The sequence below is a fragment of the Dermacentor silvarum genome, chromosome 8 (assembly GCF_013339745.2).
Source record: "Dermacentor silvarum isolate Dsil-2018 chromosome 8, BIME_Dsil_1.4, whole genome shotgun sequence".
NCBI lineage: Eukaryota > Metazoa > Arthropoda > Arachnida > Ixodida > Ixodidae > Dermacentor > Dermacentor silvarum.
Genome location: NC_051161.1, coordinates 31,237,197 through 31,262,832, shown reverse-complemented (window position 1 = coordinate 31,262,832; position 25,636 = coordinate 31,237,197). Strand labels below are relative to the sequence as shown.

The window sequence follows — 25,636 nt, the reverse complement described above, 5'->3', positions numbered from 1 at the left end:
CACTCAAAGTGCAGACTGCAGTGTTGCCAGTTTAGCGGTTTTCCCACTAAATTTAGCGGTTTTCTGCGCTGCCTGACGGGAAGATTTGTTACCCTGCGGGCGAAATTTTGTTAGCCGTTTTAATGTAATCTTGGCTTTGTTTTTGGCGGTACAAAAAGTTTTAATTTTTTTTACAATAATTCGTGCTTCACGTGTCGCAAACATATGCCTTTGGAAGTAACAGGGGGAATTGAGCGTGTTTTCAACCAGTTGAATGTAATTAAATCTAAGTTAAGGAGCAGAATGTCCATCGAGGTGACAGATGCCATCCATACTGTACGGGCTGGTACGTCTCCGAAGAAACGACAAATGCTGCTTCTGTTACACGCTGTCCGAGCACGTTGTTCGCAAGATCGGCACGGTGGAAGCGTACGGGGTCAGCGGTGGCAGCGACCTTGGACCCATCCACTCCAGCGATAAAATTCACTCTGAGGACGCGCTACCATACCAAGATGAAACAGAGGACACTATGTTGTAATTTTAGTCAGTACCCGGTAGTTCAGCCTGTTTTCAGGCCAGTGATTGTAGTTCATGAAGGTACCTTCCTTATAGTTTTTTTTCGTAAGACGTTTCTGCACTTCACAGTCGCATACGAAGCTTCTATTATTATTGATAATTTAGACCTTTTATTTTATTACGGACAAAAAAGAAGCAGACTTTTCAATCCAGTGTGATTTGTTTCAACTTTGTTTTACGCAGACACAGTAAAGCGTAATTCGAACGTGATTCTGATTGTTCTCTGCTTTCAGCGGTTTTTAGCGGACTTTTGGTGCTCGCATCGCGGGTTTTAGAGTTTTTTTTGGTATATCGACTAGCGGCTTCATTTATTTCTAGTTGGCAATATTGATGCAGAGTTGTGGCGATAGGGACTCATGTCGTGCATCACTATGCCATGCACGGCCATGGGTTGAGTTGAGATCGGATAAACTTCCCAGCTGGCTGTTTGCTTGCGTACTTTCGTAGTTATAGCGTCGCAGTAATGTCGGAAAGAGTTGCGCAGTAAATGCTTTGCAGATTTGTCGTTGCAGCGGTCGATACAGCGCACCGTATTTCATGCGCTTAGCACCCCGTTCACGTTGCCGTCATCGCTGTATTCGCAGTATGTGCGTGATTTACGTTGGTCGGATTTTAGCTTAGGTGGCTTAAGCCCCACCTTGCTATCCTATTAGTAGGGCTTGTGGTGCCGGGGGCATCGTTCTTTTTCCGTTAGTCTTGCGGACGTCGTGGATGGCGTATTGAAAGTTTAAATTACAGCCAAGCCATCTGGCTTGGAGGTGCGCAGTAATTATAAAGTCTCTGTCCTGAACCAGCGTTCCCTTTTCCACGTTTCTTTCTTTCTTTCCTTCTTTCTTTCTTTTTTTTTGTTTTGTTTTCTTCATACGAGGATGCCTGTTTGACTGCTGGTCGCTGTTTATGGCCTCATTCAAATTGGATCGAACTGAGAGAACGCTCATGTACTTGGATAAAGAAGTGCACGGTAAAGAATATCAGGTGGCTGAATCAATCAATCAATCAATCTATCTATCTATCTATCTATCGACACGCACGCACGCACTCAAAAACACACACACACACACACACACACGCACACACACACACACACACACACACACACACACACACACACACTCACACTCACACACACACACACACACACACACACACACACACACACGCACGCACGCACGCACGCACGCACGCAATGCGTCAATTGCATTTAAGACGAATTCGCTCAGCGCAGAAAAATACTCGACCGCAGCTGTGTTCCATCGTAAAGCATTCACTGCAAGAAACCTGTAACCGCTGCTAACTGAAACACTGTATAGCAGCGTAACAGATAAACTTTGAACATTACAACACTAACAAAAATCGCTGTGGCAGAACATCGCTCCTGACAGTGACGCGGTGCAAGCACCATTTAGTCTGGGTGAGAACTTGATAATCTGGAAAACGTGGTTTCAAAATTTAATTGCTATAGCGCTCCTCCTTGACGCTAGACAATATCGTATCTCCGATTTTATAATTGAAAGTATGGATTAACACAGAAGCTGCATGGGGGGCGCCTGAGGAACGTTTTCGTGACGCCGGGTGTGTGCACAGTCACGATAGAGCGAGAATATTCGGCCGTGCGTCGGAGGCGACGGGGAATTGCGTAACATGACAGAGCACAGTCGCAAAACGCTTCAGCTTGAAACGAAGAGATGTGACAGGTGCGAGGCGTCGACGCGGGCATTGCGTGCGAGGACGGGGCGGCTTTCGTGCTTGCTCGTGGCCGCCACGTTGATCTGGGCTGTCGTAAACCCCGTCGCAGCAACGGTAGCGTCGAGAAAGCGCTTCAATATGGATGAGCGGCGGCGTCTGTAAAGCGACGAAAGCGGACGCTTGTCGCATCGGCGCTTAACCAAGGAACAGCTGCGGTGGTTGCTGTTCTGAGTTTATTACAGTTACCTTAGCGAGGCACATGGGGGTGCGATGCAGGGCTGCTGCATGCATGCACGGGAATTCCGGGAAGGGGGATGGACCTTTAATGGGTTAGCATTAGGAGTGTCAGATTGGGAAAAAAGTGCACGTATGGGAATTGTGGGAAGCCGGTCACGTGATATGTTCATCTCCGCACCACCGTCAGTTGCACTTCGCTCCTCGGAGAGGCAGGACGTGTGTCGAGTGAGCTCCTGAACTACACTTTGACATGTGGTGAACGCGGTTTAAAACGTGGAACCGGATCGTAAAGAGGTGTGACGTAATGCTAACGCATTTCTCGCGCGTTTAGCGCAAAATCTCCACTGAATTTTCCTCTTTCTTTATTGCGACTTCCTCCTCCTCCTCCTCCTCCTCCTCCTCCTCCCCTTCTCTCAGCGCATGCAGGGTAGGAAACCGGACGCGTGCCTGTTTAACATCGCAGCCTTCCCTATCCTTTCTCTCTCCCTCTCTGTATATGACTGGCAGCGAAGACTACATGTGACTCAGCTGCACGGTGTGCGTGACGCCAGCGAATCTGGGACGCCTGGAACCCCGTGTGCGCGTGCGCGCCCTGCTCGTTGCCCTGCCCTCGGCTCTGTGCCGCGTCTCGAGTTGGCTGCCACCTCCGGCGCAGCTGGTGCTGCGTTCATTCTGTCTTTTGCCGGCGCGGTTCTTCTCCAGCTTCCATCTGTTCCCGCCTCGGCGTCTTCACGGAGTCTCTTGCCGCTCTCTCCTCGCAGTTTTCCCCGAGCGCCATCACTCCCTGCCGTTGCCTCCCGTTCTTATTTACTTTCCAGTGCGCGAGCTCTGTGAGCGTGCTCGCCTGTCGAGGTTCTTTGTGTGTCGTGCCTTGATCGCGGCGCTTTCTAGTCATTTTCGCTCCGTATTTTGGGGGGCCTGCGAGCTTTCCTTTCGTGCGCGGCGCGTGTGTTTCCTTCCGTGGGCGTTACTTCGTCCGTTTCTACAATTTCCTTTTTTTTTTCTTTTTTTTTCATCTTTTTTTTTTTACCTTATACACTCTCTTTACATCTGACTTGCGCTGCTGTTCCGTTAGCCACTTTTTCCTTCTTTCAGAGAACGTCTTTCTTTCACGTTTCTTTCTTGTTGTTTTCGGTACGCCTCGCGCTCTGCTTATTGAGACGTACTTTCGGGCGAGCAAGTGTGTTTCGCTTGCTCTTGCCTGAAGTCGTGGTCGAGTGCGTCTCTTTAGCTTTCTTTTCCCCTCGCGTGCATTCAAACCATCTTTCCCGCGGTACCGTCTTCGCCAGCGAGCAGCCTTTCTGCAGTTCCTCTGCATTTGTATTTCGCAGTGACGAGACACACCTGTTTAGGACGTGCGCTCGTTTTTTTTCCACGGGTTGCCGGTACTTTCCTAATCTTTCTTTTTTTTTTTTTCATTCGCGTTCTCGTGCTCGCCTAACTTTCGCGATGCGTACGTGTTTTAGCTTTACCATCGAGCAAACGTGAAAGCGGCGGGATACGCGGCATCGAGGCGCAGTCGGCAGCAGAAAGCACTTTTAACCGGAAAGCTTACGGCCCAAGAATGAACATTGCTGTTGTGACACGCATTAGCGAACCCGCAAACGCAAAACTGTGCGTTTCGTTTTTGTCGTTTTGTCCACTCGCGTTTCACTCATGCGTGCCCTTATTTCAATTCAGGCTAATACCATTAAATTATTACGTGCTTTCTTTCAGGTGAATGCAAGGCAGTGTTAGAAAAGCTAAGTAGATCGACGAGTTGACTGCCCTCGCAAAGTGTTAGCAACGGACAAACAAAAGTCTCGCAATACACAGTAAATAAGTAATTCCCGACACGCACTTACAGCCTACTGTATACAGGTTCTACACCAACAGACAATGACGCGACAATGCTATACGTTATTCTACAAAACAAAGATCCGCAATGACAAATTGCAGGAGAAATGACTATTTCCCGTTCGCTGTGCTCGTGTTCACCCCGAGATCGCCTTCACGTTAAGAAAGACATGGACGACACTTAAGAGCGTTCCCATATCATTTCTTGCGCCTGCGCTTCTTACCCTGCCGTATATGCTGTGCTTGAAACACGAAATCGCAACTCGCCCAAACCGCTGTGGCTTCTCATTGCGATACTTTCTTCTCTTTGGACGCTTACATGGTTCGTATCGCTGGCGCTATTCGTCGTTCCCATAGAGCCAACGGAAAGAGTGGCTGCGCCCTATAACCTTTCTGCCGAAATTGCCACCTCGGTGTCGTCCTTCTGTGCCCGCGCTGCCATCTTTTTCTTGCGTCGCTTTTTTTCCCCAGTTCAGGCTCAAAAAGAGCCGCACCTCCTCTCTCTCTCCCTAGGCTCATCGTTCTTCCCATTGTTTCCTCTTCACATTTACTTTTCCCTTTCTCCCAGCAGCCATCTGGTTTCTCCCTTCGTTGGACCGTTATCTCTTATTTGGGATTTTGTTCTTTTCATTCCCCTTTCTCGCTCTCCTCCTCGGTGAGCGACGTTCTCCGTTAAAGAGGCGCGATTTTTGCTTCTTCTTCTTCAACAGTTGCGGCGTACGACTGCCTTACCTTGCCCTCGCCGAATTTAGTGCGGCAATAATTCACTCGCTCCACGCGCGCCGTCTCCTTTTCCGCGCGGCTTTCGTGTTGCCGGCATTTCTTGCCCGGATTCGCCTCCGCGTGTTTTTGTTTGTCGTTTATGTTTCACGCTTTACGTTGATCGTTCTCGACGCTTCTCTCTACGTCGCTGCTTGTTTTTGTCGCTCCATCTGTTGTGACTGTTGTTTCAGGAGGTTAACTCAAGCTACAGGATAACACCGCTTACATTCCCCGCTCTTGTTCGTCACTGTCAGCCTGTCTTATGTGTACTGCATAATCCTTTGCCGTCTTCGATTCCGTTTTCAATCTCATAGCGTCCATTGCGAGAACAGACAGAGACGGAGAAGCCGGGGCATTTTCTATAAATTTTCTTTTCTGGACAACCCATTAAGTGAGAGAGGTAATGGCAATAACCAATCAGGGTTGTCAAATTCCTGTTCTGTTTAGGGAGTATCTGTGAATCGTTCAGTAGGCATTTCCTCGTGTTGAAGCTGGACTACTTATAGGCCCACTGGCTCTCCGCAGATTTTATCTTCCTTACTGGCTTTAAGCGCCACTCCAGAACTGAAAATTTCAGACAACTTGGACGGGGATTCCATCCGAGGACTTTGGCGTACAAGAAGCTGATGGTTTAACTATATTCATCGAGGCTAGTGTTTTTTTTTTTTTTTTCATTATTAACTTGAAGGCTTCACACGACACATGGAGTATATAGGGAGATTTAGTAAACTGTGAAACCAATGACAGCTAGTATTCTAAAACCAATAGAGCGAGTTTATCTTTTTTTTTTTCAAAATCCCGTTTTGGCGATAACGCGATTTATCTAATCGTTTCGTGAAGCCGTGAAAGGCTCAAAATGGGTGTCCTGTGAAAATTTTGGAGCGCCTCCCGGCGGCTCCTGCAGGCACCACCGTCCATAAACCGCTATGGTTGTCGGAACTGTGGTGAACGCGAAACGGAAGCACACAGCCTGACCACCGCCACAGTATATAGTGTCTCGCCAAAGGATGCTATAAACCTCGGCTGGTCTAAATCGTCTTGGTGGAACGAACGTCCGGGCAAGGTCCGTGAACTGTCCGCCGGAACTCTTTTATTTGCCACTGACGTCAATCTTCACTAGTTGTGGGGGAATTAAAAAAAGAAAGAGAGAGAGAGATACTTAGGAAGGCAGTAGCCGGCGCTTTCAACTAAAGCCAGCATCTCCGTGCGCACGTTTACAACAGTGTTATTTTTATTAAATTACCTACAGTCGCGTTACTGTGTATGTGCAAGAAGGACGCATTTAATTCCGCATTGCCTTTCCGAGCGAAATGAGCCTGTACAAATATCACGGACCTGTCTTACGCTCCTACCACTGAATGATCTTCGATGCGAATGGTGGTGTTTTATGGACGGTCCCCGTATTGTAGAAAAGCTCCGCTTTTTTCACGTGTGAAGCCTACATACGGGTTGAAAGTTGGATAAAAAAAAAAATGGAAGAGGGAGAATTGATCAGCACGGTCACGATTATTTCTTTCTCCATGAGTTAATTTTTACGTCATTAATTCCTATTTTTATTATCTTTATTTCCTTTCTTTTTCGCTAGCGCCAGCTCCTTTTAAGATGGTCGTGGAGGAAATTACAGAGATGTGTACACTTCTTTCTTTTCGTTTAATTTGTTTAACTTTGTGATAGTGCTCTCTGCGTTTCGATGCGTTAACTTTTTGTTCACGCTTTCAATTTAACGCGAATGTCTTCATTCGTTTTTATAAGCGACCAGGTTGTTACAGTTTACTTGCAGTCCGCTGTAACGTTCTGCGTTGTGTGTGCGTGATCTTTCTTTTAATTTTTTTAAAACTTTATTTCCCCCTCCCCTTTTTTTTCTGTCTCTCTCTCTTTCTTTTTATCTGTGCCGCATCTTCCCGGCTAACGAGATTAAGTGGAGTGTGAGAGACCGCAGGAACCCTCGAGCGAGAATCAGCGATGAAGGTAGACCGACGTTTCATGGTTAACTACGCTCCCCCCTGCTCTGATTGCTTCCGATATTGGCGTACCTTTTCTCCCTTGCTTTTTCCTGTTTCTTTTTCTTCGTCCTTTTCCCTGAGCTCTGACTTTCGCTAATGTGTTGTTCCCATTTGTTTGCTTTGTGTGCTTGCTGATTTCCTCCAAGTCGCTAATTGGTAAACATGGCTGCCACTTCTCTACCTTATAACTGTCAATTAGGTTCCTCCAAAGCTCGAGTTGTTTGTAGATGTTGTTATCTCAAATTAGGATAGTTAACCTGTGTTTGGGGAAGCTTATATTTAATCGTCGGTTGGGACTTTCCGAGTTTGGCGAAAAAAAAAAGTTGACCCACGCTGACGCCTGGTGGCACGTCTCCTCCATCACGACTACCAACGTCGATGACCATGAGCAACCGTCGTGCATATGGAAGCTGCACTACGCTGCACACGCTAGCTAGACACACTAATACAACGCGCAAGACAAAGCACGTAACTGAATCGTCACCGAGTCTCAGCGCGTACAGCGCGTCGTAATTGCAGGCGATCAACTTCAGAAACATTTTCAGACCTAATTGCGGAGGCCGCGCTCCGCTGTGCTGAGTACGGTGAACGCCACTACCAACGCCACCTAGTGGCGTTGGTAGTGCTTCTTGATGCCAGCGTCCCTTCGAATGCTGGCATCGAGGCGTCATAGAGCTGAGACCACCGAAACTGTCGGTGCGCGTTAGTGTCATAATGCAGTACTTCTCTTTTCTGCTCGTATATCGCGTCTGTGTAAGCGTTTGTGGCGCATTTAAACGCTCGGCGATCTATCGTCTAATGGTTGTGGAACTTTTTCTTCTGGTTAAGCGTTGGAATAATATATAAATATATATATATATATATTAAACAGGCTGAAATTGATTGAGTTAAAAATCGCGGGTAAACGCCGTTTTGTTCGTCGTTTCGAATCCGTTCCTTTCTGAACTGTTCATTGTGGCGTGAAGTCTCCTGACGTGCTTCATAATGAGGAGGAGGAATAAACTTTTATGATAGAACCAGCACTTTGTGATGACCGGGCCTAAGCCTCCCATGAGGGGACGCGAGGACTTGCCTCACCGCCGCCTCACGGGCGTGCTGGGTCGCCCAGGTTTGGTCGTCGAGGGCGGAGCACCGCAGAGCCTCACGCAACCACGGCGAGAGGGTCGTGGTGTTAATGTGTGTGTACTGTGCTTGGCACTCCCACAGCATATGCGGAAGCGTAGACGGGTGAGTGCCACCGCACCGGCAGTTGGGGGTAGTGTAAACGTCTGGGAATATAATGTGGAGGCGGGCGGGTGAATGGTACCGTGTTTGTTTGTAGCAGACGCAGGGTGGTAGCCTGCGCCCGGCTGAACTTGGGGTTAGGTGGGGGGAAGGTTCGGCGACTGAGGTAAAATGTCTTAACGAGATCGTTATAAGTGGTCAGATTGTCCCTGGTGTCCAACTCGTCTCAGGTGACTCCGTCGCGGTTGACTAGGCCTCGCGCAGTTGAGTGGGTGACCTCGTTGAGGTTGGGGAGGTGTGGGTGGACAGGGCCCGCATGGGCCGGGATCCATGTCAGGGAGATCATGCTGTCTTTAGAGTGTGGTGCCTGGCAGAGGATGCGAAGAGCTTGAGGCGAAATACGGCCTTTGCTGAAGTTAGTGACGGCTGAGCGAGAGTCACACACAATGGCGTGACAGACAGGTGGGATCTAGAGTGGCCAGGGCGATGGCCATTTCTTCAGCCGTCTCGATAGGGGGGGTGTGACGCTGGAGGCGTGGTATAGGACTCTATCGCGTGTGGCGACGGCCACAAATCGTGTGCCATGGGAATATTGGACTGCATCAACAAATGTGACGCCAGGTACGTGAGCAAGGGCTTTTAAAAATGATAGCTCCGGTCCGAGCTTGGCGCTGGGCCCTGTTATATTCAGGGTGCATGTTTCTAGGAATAGGGTCTGTGTGGATCCAGCTACGGATGTCAGTCGGGATCGATTGTTTGGGGCCATGTTGCTGATGGTAAGTGAAGCCAAGCGTGGATAGAATAAAGCGTCCCGTTTTAGTAAGGGTGAGCCGTTCAAGCTGAGAAGCGTTGTTGGGCTTCAATGAGTTCGGCAAGGGTGTTGTGAACTCCCAGTTGGTTGAAGAGGTAAGTGCTGGTGTAATGAGTGTTCCCTTTTTTTTTTTTTTATTGAAGCGTAGTGATACACCACTAAAATACCATATGAAGCAACCAGTCAACGAAGCCAAAGAAGGCATAGGGGAAATAACTGGTACTTTGAATTAAAATGTAGAAAAAAAAAGAGAAGGAAATGGAAGTGAACGAAAACACAAGCTGTCACGGGTGGGAGTCGAACCCCTACCTTCAGCATCATGCGTGCGGTACTTTACCATTAAGCTACCGCGTGGCCGCCCTGGCGTCTACTTTCTTGGGTATTTATGCGTGTTTACACATTAGCTCTAGAAGTGTTAGCCAGCGCCCCTGACGGCAGTGGCGGCGGATGTGGAACGTCCTTTCGCACCTTGCGTAGCAAGGTGCGAAAAACGTGCAACGGATGAGAAACTGAACAAAGGACGTCATTTTACTAGATAAAAGGTTACGTATGCGTGTGGTCTTTCTTTTGATCGAGTAACCTCCTTGCACTTGTTGGTTTAGAGAGCATTGGTGTTTCACCTGGCTTGACTATAACTTCGTTTGTTATGAATATGTTAACATGCCGAGTGGCGAGAGAGAAAATGTGTCAACTTCCGATTGAGCTCATTGGTCGCTATTCCGCCATGTCGGACGGAGACAACGTTTGACAGCTTCGTTTCGGGCGATAACGGAACATTATGTCAGCGATAAGCAATTAATGCGGGAAGTACAAATGAGAGACGATGTATTGTCACAACTCGAACAACGACACCAAAAGATGAGCTGAACTGCTTAGGAACATTTGTTTATGTGTATATATGTCGTGCGTGTGTATCTGAACTTCACAACTGCTGCCACTAGTATGTTCTTTTCTATGTTCTTTGTTTCAAACTTTTTTCAACGTTTGGTACACACAAGTCAATTAAGAGAAGATGAGTAGCCGGCACCTTCTACAGGTACCAACATATCCCTGAACACAGATAAGAAAGAAGAAAAAGAAAGCAGGCATTGTTTCGTGGCACAAGCAATCGCGGGAACGGGCAGTGTCCACATAGCACTAAAGCGACAGGTATGGCATGTCCTTCGTCACTAATGCCGCACTTTCGCCAGCTCTTCTGAGTCCCGGTGTTCTATACATTCCGTGGGCCGTTGTTACGAACCGACTATGGTGCTGTTTCGGCGCTCGCTCTACACCCCCCCCCCCCTTTTTTTTTTTTTTTTTTTTTCATCGTGACGTGCTGCTGACGCCCTTCCTGCGCCTTCCCACTACGCTTTCATGGTTTTCGGCTGAGCGAGTTCGTTACGTAAGGACCACTTTAACGGCCTCCTCCGGCTCTGCTCTTCCCGTTCCTCTTGAGGCTTGACACTCTCTCATTTTCTCTCTCTCTGTGTTTTTCGGGATGTTGAGGCTGTACAGTCCCTATATATTTAGTCTCACCAACTCTGTACAGTGCAGCGGAGGCTAGGGGTCGTGGCAGGCGATCGTTAACGCTGTACTGACGCGACACTTTCGAATTGTCACTTTTATATTGTTAACTGAAGGCCCAGACCCTCTAAACCCTAGGGGAAAAAAGTACTAGTTAGCGCCAAAGTGCCCTGAAATAGTTTCTTCGCGGTATTTATTTCTAAGAAACAGTTTCATTTTCGGTATTTAGGAGGTGGATGCGTCATCACGACGTCATGATGCACCGACTCGCTCCGTTTGTGTGGTCGCCGCGGCGGCTGCCACACGCGAGCGCGGCCGTGAGGAACGCGCGAAGCACTCGTCATTGATTCTTTTTTTTAATTTAATGAACAACGTTGTCATGCCTAGTGTTCCTGCATGCTACACGAAATGAGTAAAATTGCTCCGTGTCATATGACATCGCGACAATCTCGTTAATGCGAAGTCCGGCATCTTCAAAACAACCAAAGTATCATATTAGGATTTATTATGTTTCCCAACCTTCGGGCTTTCTAAGTGAGTGAGTGAAATAACTTTATTGAGGTCCAGAGAAGACGCAGGGGAGGCCCCGCGCCACTCGGTTAGACCCGCGTAGGGACCGCCAAACCAAACTTGACGGCCCGATCGCGGGCACTCTGCACGGCCAGGGTTTGGTCGTTGAGTTCGGGGCTGCCCAAAAGCGCAGCCCACCTTTCCTCGCTGAAGGCGGAGCCGATGGCTTTACACTCCCACAACACAGTTCCAAGTGTCATCCTTTTACGTGCGAGAAGTTTCTAGTGGAAATTCTGCAACTTCGGCAAGTATGCGTCAGTTCTCCTTCAACGAGAAGCGGCTGCCTGTTCCACGAAAAGCCGGAACAGAAGACACACGCGCAAAGACTGACGAGAGGGCTCGCGCTTGTTGTCTGTTCCAGCACTTAGCGCTAATAACACCTTAGTTCGAATGAACGACCAACTAGCCGAACACTTAAGTCCCTCTAAAGCTTCTTTATGCAGTCGGCGTCTCGCGGAAGGCGACCGAGAAGCGGACATTGGAGAGGCTCGAGCCCTCTTTCTGGTTCTCGATTCTGATTGGCCCCGCGCAACCCGTAGCCTTGGCTGCACTGCACGGAGTCGGTTGTTCGCGCCTCGACAGCCGCGAGAACTCGCGAGAGTCGGTCGACCCTCTTCTCGTCCGCTGTCGGCGAGGTGCCGCGTATTCGAAATAACGAGGTGCCGTTTGTCTCGGCTGAGCCGCCACATTTTTTTTTTTTTTTTCGGGAGAGAGACGGGGAAGTGTTGAGGCTTGTTTCTCGGGTGCCATTCTGCGCTCGTTCCGCTCGGGCCCGCTCGTCGCCCACACACCTCGTGCCTCTCGCGGGAAGAGCAGTCGTGCGCGTGGTGTGATGCGCACCGCGCTCCCTTGGTTGTGAGAGCTTCGCGTTCATTTTTTTATTTCCGCTCCTGGTTCTCCTGCGTGTCTTTCTCTGCAGTGCAAAAAACTGCGCGTGCGTGTGCAGATACACTTGGTCAGCGTACCTCTGCGGCTGGCCGTCGACACACTTTGTTTATCTTTTTCTTAGATCACATCGTAGTCTCGTTTCGGGGTCTTGAGGTATGCAGTCTATGTCCTCTTATTTTTTGTTCAGCAAAGCTGATTCGCGAAAGGTCACGCCGCAACTGCTCGTTGTGGAATAGTTTTTGGTTAACGAGGCGAGCACGTAATAATAATAATAATAATAATAATAATAATAATAATAATAATAATAATAATAATAATAATAATAATAATAATAATAATAATGATGATGACAGAAAGAAAGAGAGAAGACTGAACATAGTTTATGTCACAAGCGCAGATGTGAAATAAAAAGGCCTTTTTGAAACTTCCGTTATTTGGCCTTGTCGGACATGGTCGGAAACTCGCATTACGCTGGTAAAATGCGCCTTAATATCGTCCAACAGAGCAGGTGCACTGGCATTGAGATTGGGAAAGCAAGCAGAGGAAAGACTGGGAAGTCAACTAGACAAGCCTTCTGTTTGCTACCCTATACACCGGGGATAATGAAAAAAAAAAGGAGTAGAAAGAGAAAGGGAGAGAGCGAACACTGCACGCATGCGGGAGGATGCACAGAGGTGCTTTAAACGGTCACCCCGGCCGGTGCACTTCAAGAACTGCTATATATAGTGCACGGATAGCCTTTTTGTTCCGGCTACGGATATGGCCACAGTCCTAATTTTCTTTGATTCAGATGATGGCATCGAGTCCAGCTGGTTTAAGGTTACCCCGACAGAGAGGCGTCGGCCGTCGTTGCAAGGACAGATGCACGTCAGGTGCTCAATGGTTCCCTCGCACCTACAGGAAAATTCAAACATAGTCTAAAGTACGGAATAATTATTCCGTGAAGAAGAAGTAAGGACCAGTTGCGTCAAAGAATTCGCAGCGAATTGAAGTTAATGACGAGGTGCGAGTTTCCCAAGTAATGTATATTAGACGCTGCTCGTCAAATCGACCTGTGTGGTGTCTCGAACGCAGATTGTTTTCCCTGGGTATTACTTCTTGCAGGTATGCTTTGTAGTCCTTCGTTACGGATAAGCAATTAACCAACGCCAAGTAGATGCAGCCAGCATCCATTACATCATTGCGAGCTGGTACAAGAACTTTTTTTTTTCTCGCTCTTTTCTAGCTTACCGAACTTCCTATCACGGTAAAACTTGGCTTCTTGCTATTGCAGAAATGGAATTTGCCATGGTACAGCTTATCTTAATGCTTCTCTTTAGTGTCTATCTAAGGCAAGCTGGTTTTTCCGGAACGCGTACTTTGTAAACGCACTGTCTCCGCCTGCTACGGTGAACAAGCAAAGCGTGCCCCCGCTGTGCCGGTCTTGCCCATGCGATCGTCGACGTCCTCTTGAGAACACAGAGACCGGCGACGTGCTCTCTGTCTTCCTCGTGGCAAATTAACATAAGGGTTTGTGCTCCACTCCCTGCTGCCTTCTCGACCGAGCCGCTGGGCACGACTGGCAGATTCCACCTTCTCTCCCCCCCCCCTCCCCCTTGCACTTCGCCTTCCTTTTAACCCTCGATTTTCCTTTCACTATCTTCTGGGGAAACACCGCGCGGAGCGTTCCATCTTTGCCCGGCCGAGTAATTAGGGGCATAATTAAAGGATTTAATCTCGCTCGCGCTTTTCTTTGTGCCTTCGCGTTGCTCCAAAGCGCGCGTGCGCGAGCATTCCTGCCGGGAAATTTGCCTTTCCTCTGCCGGGCTCTGCCGCTGAGCGACGTACAAGTGCGCGTCGTGCGTGTAAACGCCTGCATTTGTTTTAACCTGCACCTTTCTTTTGTCCCCTTCTCTCTCTCTCTCTCTCTCATTTATTTCTTCGGCATGCCTACCCCCCCCCCCCCCTTCTTTTTTTTTTCTTCTTTCTTTATGTGCCTAATTTTTTTACCTGTCTAAGTGATATAGCACGAGGAATACGTTCTAATATATTTGCACTGATACTTGCAACGGCGACACTAAATGGAAGCGTAATGGATTGATATATGGTGCAAGTATATGGCAGCAGTCGAGGTTTCGTGGCTCGACGCCAGTCAGGACGTATAGATATTCTTTGACTTTTTGTCACCTCCGCTTGATTTGTGTGTTTGTTTATTCGTAAATTTATTCTAAAATTTTTGTTTTTGTTATTTGCCTTCTTCGTGTCACTTCATTCACAGTTTCTGAAGTAGCGCGCATTTCATTTAACGGAGGCTGACATTTTCAGATTTTATTAAACTGTCTCTCTATCTCTATCTTGACATGTAGGGTGGGGATGGCTACAGAATTCTTTTTCTTTACTTCAGCTCGCTGCAGTGGCTCGTTTCGTTGCCTCCTTTAGCTACGCTGTTTCTCGTGGCATGTTGAGAGGAAGGCTAACTTGGTGTCGGTTTCACACGTTAATTTCTGCATTGACAACCCACCAGCGCAAACTTTTTTTTTTTTTTTTGTTAAGGCTAACGGAAGGCTTAGTTTTCGCAGTTTTCAGGCGGGTTACACCTATGGACTTCTACGACAATTGCTGTGAAACCTGAAATTTTCTGACGTGTCGTATCACACTCGTGCCATCCTGCAGAGCTCTGATGGCAAGGTCGCTGTGCAATAATGTCGAACGCATGTACACGCGGCTACACTCTGGCTACTGTACAATGGTTGCGACGGCTGTTTATCGCCCGTGCGCTGCTCGAACTCAAATTGCGAGTCGTAGAGTGCTCTCAGAAGATAATACCGAAGCCACAAACTAAGTACCGAGAATTCATCAGTCTAGGCATAAGAGCTCTGGTGCCTTCTGCGTCGTCGGTCAGTTGAGACTGCCGCGCCGTTCTGTTGCCCTGTCTTCCCAATTATTGTTTCGGGAGCGGTGTTGCCGCTCTACTCTGGTGATGATGTCGAGCTGGTGAGCTCAACCAGAGTTTCGCCTCTTCCGCGTTATGCTTACGCGGAACTGCGTTTGCGTCAGCCGTGGTTTAGAGAGCTACGCGCGCATCTTGGAGTTCTCGGACGTCGAAACTTGTACGCAAGTTTGCTGCCCCGTAAGCCACCCTAATGTGATCTTGCTCGCATACGCGAACCTCGCTCAATGCGCCCGCACTCCGCGGAATTCGGGCCGCTGACTCGGAAACGATTGGCTTAAAACTCTGATGACGCGAATACGAGGTTGGGCACGCGTGGAAACTCTTCCCTGAGACTTCTCTCTCGCTTCCACGGGCGCGCTCTCAGTAGCCGCCATCGGTCTCCCGCTAACAAGGCGAGCGGGCAATGAGCTCGCTTCGTCTCTAGTATAGCGGGGGAGGTCAATGCACGCGCCGTGCAGCGCAGCCTTTAGCATGCAGTCGTCGCCTAATCATCGAGGCAGGGACGTCCGAGCTCCTTCCCGCGCAGGATGTGTCGTCGACTAATCTGGGTTTCTTGGGCCGCTGCGGGCCTTTTCATTCTTCGGAGCTCGCGAAGTACGGTGCACCGAACCCGGGGGCGCCTGCAGATGGGAGTGCTGCATTGGTGCCTACTTCGCGAGGTGAGATGACGCTGCACGCAACTGGTGACGCGGAATGAAGTGTATTAGCCAAGCCCGCCGCACACCGCCGTTTGTCTTCGTGAGTGCGTGTGTTTGCGATGGTCTTAGGCGCGCACGCGCGGTAATCCCGGCTCCCCGCTTGCGCAACGCTCGAGTGGCTTTGGCTCCGGCCTGTGTCTCATCCGCCTCTTCGTCGTTGACTCGTATAGCACTCACTCTCTGCCGCGCGGCAGTCTTAATGAATGCTCAATCCTGTAGTAATAGCCGGCCCGGGGTTGCGCTCTCGAAGATGTCCGGCTCAAACTCTCGTCGCTGAGTGCGCGTCGTTGCGGCGTTATCGTTGTTCCAGGCTGTTTTCCATATCGGATACAAGATCGGCGCTAAGGCGGGCAAACACGCCGGGGAGAACCGGGGACGCCTGCGAGGACCGGCGTTTGTCCGCCTCGTTGGTTGTATAATGTCGTGCCTCTCATTGTCTTGAGTGATGCTCAGACGCGGCCGGAAAGTAAATGTGACGATTGCACGGCGGAGTCGTTTGGCTGCGCGGCAGCGCGAAGGTGATGCGGCTGCAGATGCTCGCTGCGATCGGCGCACGCGCTTGCCCGGAGTTCCCGTCGGCTTCGTCTTTCTGGCCCGCCTGACAGGCTGCTTGAACATAACATACAGACTGCGCGTTGGTAGGCCTTTGTCGCGTTATTTTTGGCATTATGCGCTCTCTGCTATGTCTGCAAATATAAAAGCGTTGCGGGACGCAGTAACTACTACGCCTAGCAGAGATGTGAGCGCAGAGCTGGTAAACATTAAGGAGCAGGGAGCCCTGTAACTGTGACACTGTTGAGGAAACAAAGATACTGTCAATTCGAGTGTTTACCGCACGTTTAGAGAAGTAATGAATGAATAAAATTATGGGGTATTACGTGCCAAAACCACGTTCTGATTATGACGCACGCCGTAGTGGGGGACTCCGGAATAATTTGGACCACTTGGGTTGCTTTAACGTGCACCTAAATCTAAGTACGGGAAGTACGCGTAGTGTGTATGTGTGTGTGTGTGTGTGTGTGTGTTTCTTACTTCTTTTTTCCCCCTTTCTTTCCTGTGAATCATAAAGCAGCTGCTCCAGAAGCTTTGTGCATAGGTGACACTCGCTGCCACGAGACCTTCTGCTTCGTTAGCGGTAGATCATTTAACCTTCCTAAACTGGAATAGAGTTTTCCGTCTCCTGGTATAGTGACAGTCATGATGCACATGTGCTGTAGCTTCATCGCGACCGCAGGTGTTTGTCCAAGAAGCCAACCGTAAAACTTACTTCTCTAGCAAACAAATTTGGCTTTCTTTAATTGCTTAATGTACTCCAGCTTCCATCAGGTAGGCGCTGGATTTTTGGTCCCCAGACCTTTTGGCCGCGCACAATTACTGTTGCTTGTGTTTATTGTTTACTGTGAGGAATTAATCTGTGCTGAATCCCATTCTGACGCTTATCATATTCTCAATGTAGAGTGGCGTTTTTTTTTTTTTTATTGCCTTTCGTCCGTTTGCTCCGTGTCGTTATGCGATTTATAACGACACGGAGCAAAGGATGCTTGTCCTGCTCCTGTTCCCGCTCGCATGCGTAGGGGTCGTGCGCTTGTTGACCTCGTTGTAACTAGGCAATGTTTTTTCGCCCGGCTAGCACATTTGTAGGAAAAAACTAGGAAGTTTGGAAATTCTTAGGCGCAAGTTGGAATCAGCTAGCGCAAGACAGGGGTAATTGGAGATCGCAGGGAGAGGTCTTCTTCCTGCACTGGACATAAATATAGGCTGATGATGATGATTCTCCCGGCAGCTGGAACGAATTTCTCCTGGCACTCACCTCCTATTGGCTCTCCGAAGGTTAGGTTACGTTAGGTTGGGTTGGGTTGGGTTGGGTTGGGTTGGGTTAGCTTAGCTTAGCTTAGCTTAGCTTAGCTTAGGGCACACCTGCAGGCTCTCGGGATCACCTGCAGGCAGTTCTTCCAGGGCACTTTGTCACTTGACTTCCGAGCACCACTAGGAGGCCAGTGCCGGGAGAAATTCGTTTCAGAAATTCAGCAGAACAGACTCTGCCCTGTATAACTATTGTCCCCGATTTCTGCTTGTTCTTCCGGCTTAAAAATAAGCCCGGCGCCATCCTTATTTCGTCTTCTCACCCTGTCTTTTCTCGCCCCTTCGTCGACGCAGTGTCCAACCTTCGCGAGGAGTGGGACCGGAGTGAATCTGTGGCGCTGCAGCGCCGCCGCCAGCTCGAGGGAATCGCCTCGGACGCTGGCCGCAGCCTGGACGACCGACGCCGGGAGCTCGAGGCATGGCTGAGCCGCATGGAGGCGCGACTCGACCGACAGGCCGCCGCGGGACCACCGCACTCGCTGGAAGCGCTCGAGGCGCAGATACGCGAGCAGAGGGTGAGTTGGCTCTTTATGGGGGTCGCTAAGGCCGACTGCGCCCGCCGTCTGACAGACCCAGTACAGCGTTAAAGTAGCTGTCGGGACCGTCATCCTTTTGACAAACAAATGTTCTTTAAGACAAATGTTCTTATCGGTAACGTGAGCTTGTTGCCTTTGCACGTATGAGCTTGGAGGCCGCCCCAGCGGGTGTTAGAGATATATATAAATCAGGGTGGGAAAGACAGAAAGGTTAACTGGAAGGTATTCTGGTTTACTGCCCTGCACTGGGGGAACGGTAAGGGGAAACGAAAGGCGGAAAGAATAGCAGAGAGAAAAAGCAGGAATTTGTCAGTTTTTAAAAATTTAGAGAAAAACATGGGAGTGTCATCCCGGTTGCCTGAAATCAGTGAAATTGGTACCTACAGTTTTCTGGGCCAGACTGCTTGTATGCATGGGGAGAAGCTTGGGCGAGAAGGTAATAGTTCATAACGGTGTTTTGCGCAGCGCATGAATGGCTTTACGTAATGTACAGGTGAGAAAGAGCACTGACTTCCAACTCATCTTTATTTTCGAGAAGAGCTATATGTATACACAGGTATAGCAAAGGTATACACATGTATACACAGGTAACACATGTATACACATGTATAACATGTATACACAGGCATAACAAATCTGATAATATATCCCACCTGTTTTACAACTTAGTGGTAGTAATCGTTGAAAATGATGGGCTGGCATAGTAATTTGGCAAGCTATAAGCCGCCATTTTCTTTTCTTGAGCTTCGAACTTTCAGTCTCATAGACAGCCATAAAAGTTTCATAAAAACAGTCAGGGAAAAGCTACAAAAATAAGCGAACTTGAACATGGCAACGTAGTATGCGCCTTGTCCGAAGTCGTCCCTCTCTCGCGCCGCTTGTGCGCACACGCGCACACATTCGAGCACGCTCATAATTTCTGAAGAGAATAGGCAGCGCCGTACAATATTTGAAGTAACCGCTAAAGTGGATAAACTTCCGGCTATGAGTACCTTAAAGGGCGTATAGTTGCAAATAAAGTGGGGAGGAAAGTATCGCCTTGACGAGAGCCTCGAAGAAACTCTAAAGACGCTTCTACACCTTGTGTGACCTGCCTTCGTTTTCTCTCTGGCGGCAGCGACACTGAACAGCTGACAGCTGGTCTTGCCATCCGCTGATTTTCTTTAAGGTCTGCCGCAAAATGCGTAGTACCAGTACCAGCATGAAACTCCACGTCGACTTGCGCACAGGGCGATCGGGGCTGAAAGCGTTCCATGACCGCGTTTAAAGAAAAAAAAAATGGATAGAGATAGATAGCGCCGTCGTGGATTGGGGTTCTGCACGCTCTCGCGTCGGCACGAGGGCCTGCGGTGTCTGGGCCAACGCTCTAGCATGACAAAAGGCCTCTGCGCTTAGAGCTGCAACATCACGTTTTGTGACGACGGCTGCCATTGAAGACGGCGCATTGAAGAATGCTAGACCGCGGTGAGCATTGCTGCTTCTTGCCGTCGCACCTTTCTGATTACATTGGCTTTTGGCTCTAAAGTGTTGCATCAGTGGAGGAGGAGTACGACGGAGGTTTTAATGAGGAGAGAAAAGGAAATAGCGGTCGGTACAGCAAAGGGGAATTCTTCGTGGCACTCGCTATATGTGTGCGCTGGTAAGGTGAACTTTTTGTGAAGGGCGTGTGAGCGTGCAGGGACAGCTGATGTGGGTCATATTTAATGCTTAAGATTTTCTTTTTGCTTCGCGACTTCGCACAAAATTTGTTCAGGGTCTTCGAGGACCCTGAACGCACAAGTTGTGCATCAGTTGAATTGGTGGCAACGTTAGGTAGTTGATCTCTTGATAATTTAGGTGCCTTTAAAAATTGTAAGTAATCGTTATCGCTGCACATTCTCCTCGCGGTCTGGTATATGGCATATCAGATACTCGAGGCACAAACGCGTGTCTGTGCTTCCCCGCACAATAGGTATGCTTGCAGTGAAGTGACATTGCCGTTGCTGGTAAGCGCAGGAGTTTGCTCGGGGCTAAGATATGAAAACCAGAATCTCAAGAGAAGTCGTAAACGTTTACCTTTAAATCTTGAAATCTATTACTCGTCTTGAAGTTTTAAGACTTGAAAGCGACGCATCGTCGTAGAAAAACTGGCCTTATCGAAAGCGATAAATATAGTTTGATGGGCTCTTCTCGATTTTATATTCTTTGCGGTCGTAGCGTTTTATGGCTCCCTTGACGCTCCTGAACGTGCATCATTCATACACGCAGGACTGGTATTCCAGCGTTATGCGGTAAGCAAAACGTAATATGTTCGCAGTGTCGGCTCGGTGACTACGACGTTCTTCTGCTGAGCACGATGTCTCTGTCACGATTCCCCAACCCTGGCAGTCGCATTCAGATGGGGGCATGAAGCGAAAACGCCTGTGTTCTCGGGTTTGATTGGACGTTAAAGAAACCCACGTGGTGAACAGTAACAGGGAGCCCACCACTAATGTGTCTCTCGCAGCCATATTGTTGGTCTCGGGTGCCAAAGCCCATGAATCAAGCCACAAATTGTGAAATTCCTCATTCGCAGTTTTGAAAAGGTGATAAGCCTACCGACTTTGGTTTTGAGTGGCCTCCTGGGAAAACTGTAGCGTAAGCGTCCGAGCCATGTGAGCGATTCCCCGTAGCTGTCACTGTTAGCTGTCTTGAAAGCGGTTTGTTGGTGAGGGTATCTGCTTTTGCGTTGCCATTGACACCAACGAGTGAAGGTCTCTGCTGAAACGTTATATGATTCACCCTTTCGGCGATTTCTTTGAGTGAAGCCAGCTGCGGATGAGAAAACTTGTTTGGAGGCACGCCACGAGATCGGTCCCGACTTCCGTTCGCCTTGGAATCCGCCGGATCGGACCTGTATTTTAAAGGTGCACTAGCCGCACGGAAGCAACCATTCCATGTATACAGAGTAGTGGTATGATCGGCCTACGCTCCTGCATGAATGTTTAATGTCGGCCGTGCTGCTTCTCCATCTTTCACTGAGTGTAACGAAGTAGCTAGGCGATATACCACACTTCATCTGATCATGCAAGCACTTCTGTTCTGAAAGCAGAAGGTACACCACGAGGAGGAGACGGTTTCCTCACGAACGCGTATGACAGTTAGTTTCTCCTGAAGGACCGTGGATAGCGCGCAACAAAGTGTGGCTCATTTTGTCTCACGTTCCTGTGAGGGACTGGACTGGACTGGTGCAATTGGCGGCCAAGTCTGCCAATCTAACTCGGCCTGTAGCAACATCAGTCATCACAACCACCACAGTGTCAATGCGAAAAGTGCATAATATACTAACTGCTCACTGTCGTAAAGGTCGAAAAAAAAAATAACCAGCAAGGTACACTGTTAGTTGAAGTTCGAATTAAATTCTGGTGTTCTACATGCCAAAACCGCGATCTCATTTTGAGGCGCGCTGTTGTGGCGGCCTCCGAATTAAATTTGACCACCTAGAGTTCCTTGTCGTGCGCTTCAACCTGAATACACGGGCGTTCTTTGCATTTCGCCCCCATGGAAATGCAGCCGGCCGCGGTCTGTATTGCAGAAGTTTTATATAACTACCTTTGCGCTGCGCCCAATTATGCCTCGCGCGTGATTGCGATCCTCGTCGGCATTGTACTCATATTTACGGGGTCGCCCTGTCTGATGTTGCTCGACTAATTGCCCTTTATCAGCGCCCACCTCTTCGTTCAAACCTCCGTCCTTTTGTCCACCGCCAGCCTGAAGCGTTGACAATAGCGGCGCTCGCCGGGAGACCGCAGGAACCGCTTTCACGGTCCCCGCGCATAAAACATTCATTCAGTGAGCCGTGTCCCGTAAACTGTCGCGCTCGGGTCGTCGTCTACTGTTTCGCGCGAACGGTGTGTGCCATTGCGTTTCCAGTCTCGTCGTCCTCCGAAAAGAGCTTTTGTGTGTGGAGCCAGTGCAGCGGAAGCTGGGCCTCCGGCATCGAAAGGGGAATTCGTGTGGGGCCTCTGCGTATTGTACGTTAAAATTGCGCCCGTAGGGAATTAACCACAAAGACGTAGATTGCAACGTCTGCTCTACAATCGTCTTCGTAATGTTGTCGAAAAAAAAAAAAATGCCACTGACATTGGAGATAGGCAAACACGATTGTAGTCACGAGGAGCCTGATTCTGTCATACGCTTGCTACATTTCTTGTCGCTTGTTTGTATTCGTAGAAAGCAACTTTCAGAATTGAAAATGATGATAGAAAGCGTACCTGCTTAATCCATGATATGATGAAAGGCGAGTAGATTTTCTCGAGAGGCGACGGACGTTTACAGGGGTGCTCCGTATAGCCAAAACAGTGTAGGTCTATGGCGATGCTCAGCTAAGCATAAATGGGCTACGACTGCGGTTACTTCCCGCGACGGTGATTAAATAATTCGCTTGATTCATATTTGTAGCTTTTGTTTTGAATGCAACTTACACGAGTGTTTGTTGCAGATTTGCGCGAATATTAGAACGCGCGCACCTGTGTGTGTGTGTGTGTGTGGGGGGGGGGGGGGGTGCGAGAGAGTAGTGTTGGTTTTTTAACTGTGTTCTTGAAATAAGTGGTCTTGAATTCCAAGGAAGGAAAGACAGGGAGGTTAGCCAGTTCTCAGACCATCTGGCTACCCTGTGCTGGGGAACTTGGTTAAAAAAAAAAAAAAACATTCCGACCGCAATGAGTCCTCATAAAGTCATTTCGCAGTTATACTGAGAGAGAGAGAGAGACGATTGTAACGATAACGTCTAATAGTGTTTTTCTAAATGAGCGTACAAAAGGCGTTTTGTAGCATTTTATTCTTCACATTGTATTCGACACGCCGGAAGTTCTCGCTGAAAAGCAGAGTCGATGTCCTCGGGGCTTCTAGAAATTTGCAGCTCTCCGCGGGCCGCCTTACGCGTGTATGGTGGCTGAGCCGGGGGGGCGCAGACAATGAATTTCTCGGCTCTCTGACGACTCCGGCGGCTCGTTTGTAAAGCAAATACCACGGAGCCCCTGGGTGCTCAGAGGTTCCGGAAAACTCGTTTACCCAGAAGCAGCGGCTGCGAACAGAGGAAGGAGGACGTATAAAGCGAGAAGCGAATGAAACGCCAAGAGAGCAGTCAGAACGTGGACACCGTCCCAGCGGACACCTAGATCGCGCAGATAAAGGAGAACGAAATGAGATGTGCTCAGAGGCGACGAGGCGCGTCCGGGAGACTGCAGAGGCGAGGCGATAAAAGAAAATAACCGACGGTAAAAAGCGGCGGAAAGTAGAAAGACAGTTTCTGAGACTTGCGGAAAAAAAGAAGTATCGCAGAGAGGAAGAATGATTCGCGCTGCTTTTTTTTTTTTTTTTTTCTTGAGCTATCATTTTTCTTATTAGCTTACGGCGCTTTCTTTTTCATTTTTCTTTATGACGTATTTTTTTTTTTTAGACGCGCGAGACACAACCTTCATTTATTATTATTATTTTTGAGCCGTTTTGTTTCGTTTCGTTGTTGCTTGATGGCGGCGGGGTCACATCTCTTCAAGACGCGAGAACGGTGCTATGCGCCGCAGGCAGAATCTAACTCACGTTGTCGGTCGCAGATGCCGCTGCGCATCAAATGCCCATGATGTGACCGCCATCCTTTGGTTTTGTTCGGTATTTATCGGCGTTCTTTTCCTCTTGTTTTACTGTTGACTTTCCTCGGCTATTTCGTCTTGCAGCTTTTCCGTCTACGCATTGGAAATGCACGGTGTGAAGCCGTTTCTTTCCTGACAACTTGCTTCTTTGATAAGTACTGCATGCGTACCGCGCACGAAACGCCGCGTTTCTTTGTTTTTTTTCTCTCTCCCTCTTTTAATATTGTTTGCGCTCGCTCCGGTGAACGCGCGAGTTGAATGTGCTTGAACTTAGTGCCGTTCCGCGTCGCACTTCTTGAACCTTTGTCAGGCAGCGGACAATTTACGAAGCTGAAGTTGCTCACATCGCACAGCTAGGAAATCGCTTCAGTTTATATATATATATATATATATATATATATATATATATATATATATATATATATATCGTTTGCAGTTTTAGCACCAATTCTGTACCTGCTTCCTTTGTTTCCTTCTCTTATTTTCTTGCAAGGACAGACTGGAGCCTTAAAATACAACGCAAGCAGCCGCAGAGAATCCGTTCGTTGAAACTCGCACGTCAAAGTAGAAGGAAGCATTAGTTAGCGTACTGTAATTACGTAGGCCACGCGCTTTTTTTTTTTAGGAAATATGGAGAAACTGAGCGGTGAAATTGCTCTGTATTGTGGGCGCGTATACGCCTCGAAAAGCGATGCTCCGCCCATGTTTAAGATGTCGTAGGTGCCACTTGTGTGGTGTCTTGTCTCTGCGTACAACCTACTATAAACTGTTTCACAGGAGACAGCTGGCCATTTCAGTAGACCTTCAAGTGATCGTCGTTGTAGTCGCACATTCTGTCTCACAGTAACCTAGAAAGCTTGTGGCATATTTAGTCGATGCGGTCGCCCGCTGTCCGGGTAACTTAGTAGCCACCGCAGCAACGCTTTGATTGATTGATTGATTGATTGATTGATTGATTGAATGATTGACTGATTGATTCGCCAGTTCATTCATTCATTCGTTCGATAACTTTGCTATGGTAACTTTGCTGTGAAAGACACCGTAATGGATGGCCACGTATTTTTTTTTTTTTTTCTGACTCTGCTCTCTGCTTTCGTCGAAGTGCAACAAGGAACGCTTCAGAAACTCGAGACCGAAACCCCGTGCCCAGTTGCAGAGCGCTGTAGCAGCAGCGTGCGGTCAGCGGGAGCACATGACCCGTTCTCCGGGTGTTGCGTTGATTCCGCTCCTTATTGACCTGTTATACGAATGATGCGTCTCTCGCGTTTCTGCATTTATAAGCCGCGCAGCTGGTTTTAGAGGAAGGGTGAGAAATCGTTTATGTCCTTTACACGAACCCAGCGAAATTCTGCTCGAGTAATCGGCGTAGACGCTTCGACACATTCACCTGCTCCTTCCAGTGAACCACTTGATCTCAGAAGTGTCCATTCGCAGAACAGCGTAGCATAATGACGATTCGGCTTGTCTTTTACGACTGTTAATTGGGCGTAAGCGCGCGTGAGCATTTATTCGTGGCATTAATTTTCTTGTTATGGTTGCTTGTTACAGCTGCTTGTTATATTTTCAGAAATGCTTTCGCTAGCGCACGTACAGGTAAAGTTATCCGAAGGTTGTAATTTCCTCCTATGACGAGCGGCAGAGAGAATGTGCTGTACAGCGAAGATATTTCGAGATTTCATATCTGCGAGTACCGCGTGAAGAACCGCCCGACAGGAAAAGGCTGTTCTGAGTGAGATAAATTTTACGTAATTTTTTCGGACGTAAGGAATCGTTCTGACGGGGGGGCATTGGGAAACAAGGCGCTTTCAGCCTTTCATTCGGGAAGTGAGCGAGGCGGCGTCCTCCACTTCCTCCTATCATTGCGTTCAGTGAGCGCGATGATTATTGCGCCGCCCGGTGCCTTTGCAACATCGTGCTCTG

General features: G+C 48.7%; 1 protein-coding gene across 22 annotated transcripts in view; it reads left to right on the top strand.

Moving 5' to 3' along the window:
- Positions 1-25,636, top strand: part of LOC119460956 (dystrophin) — a 392,574-nt gene that overhangs the window by 185,216 nt on the left and 181,722 nt on the right. For all 22 annotated transcript variants that reach the window (XM_049672005.1, XM_049672006.1, XM_049671994.1 and 19 more), the window contains one exon: positions 17,866-18,086. In XM_049672005.1, the coding sequence (XP_049527962.1) occupies positions 17,866-18,086 (221 nt within the window). The remainder of the gene's footprint in view (positions 1-17,865; positions 18,087-25,636) is intronic.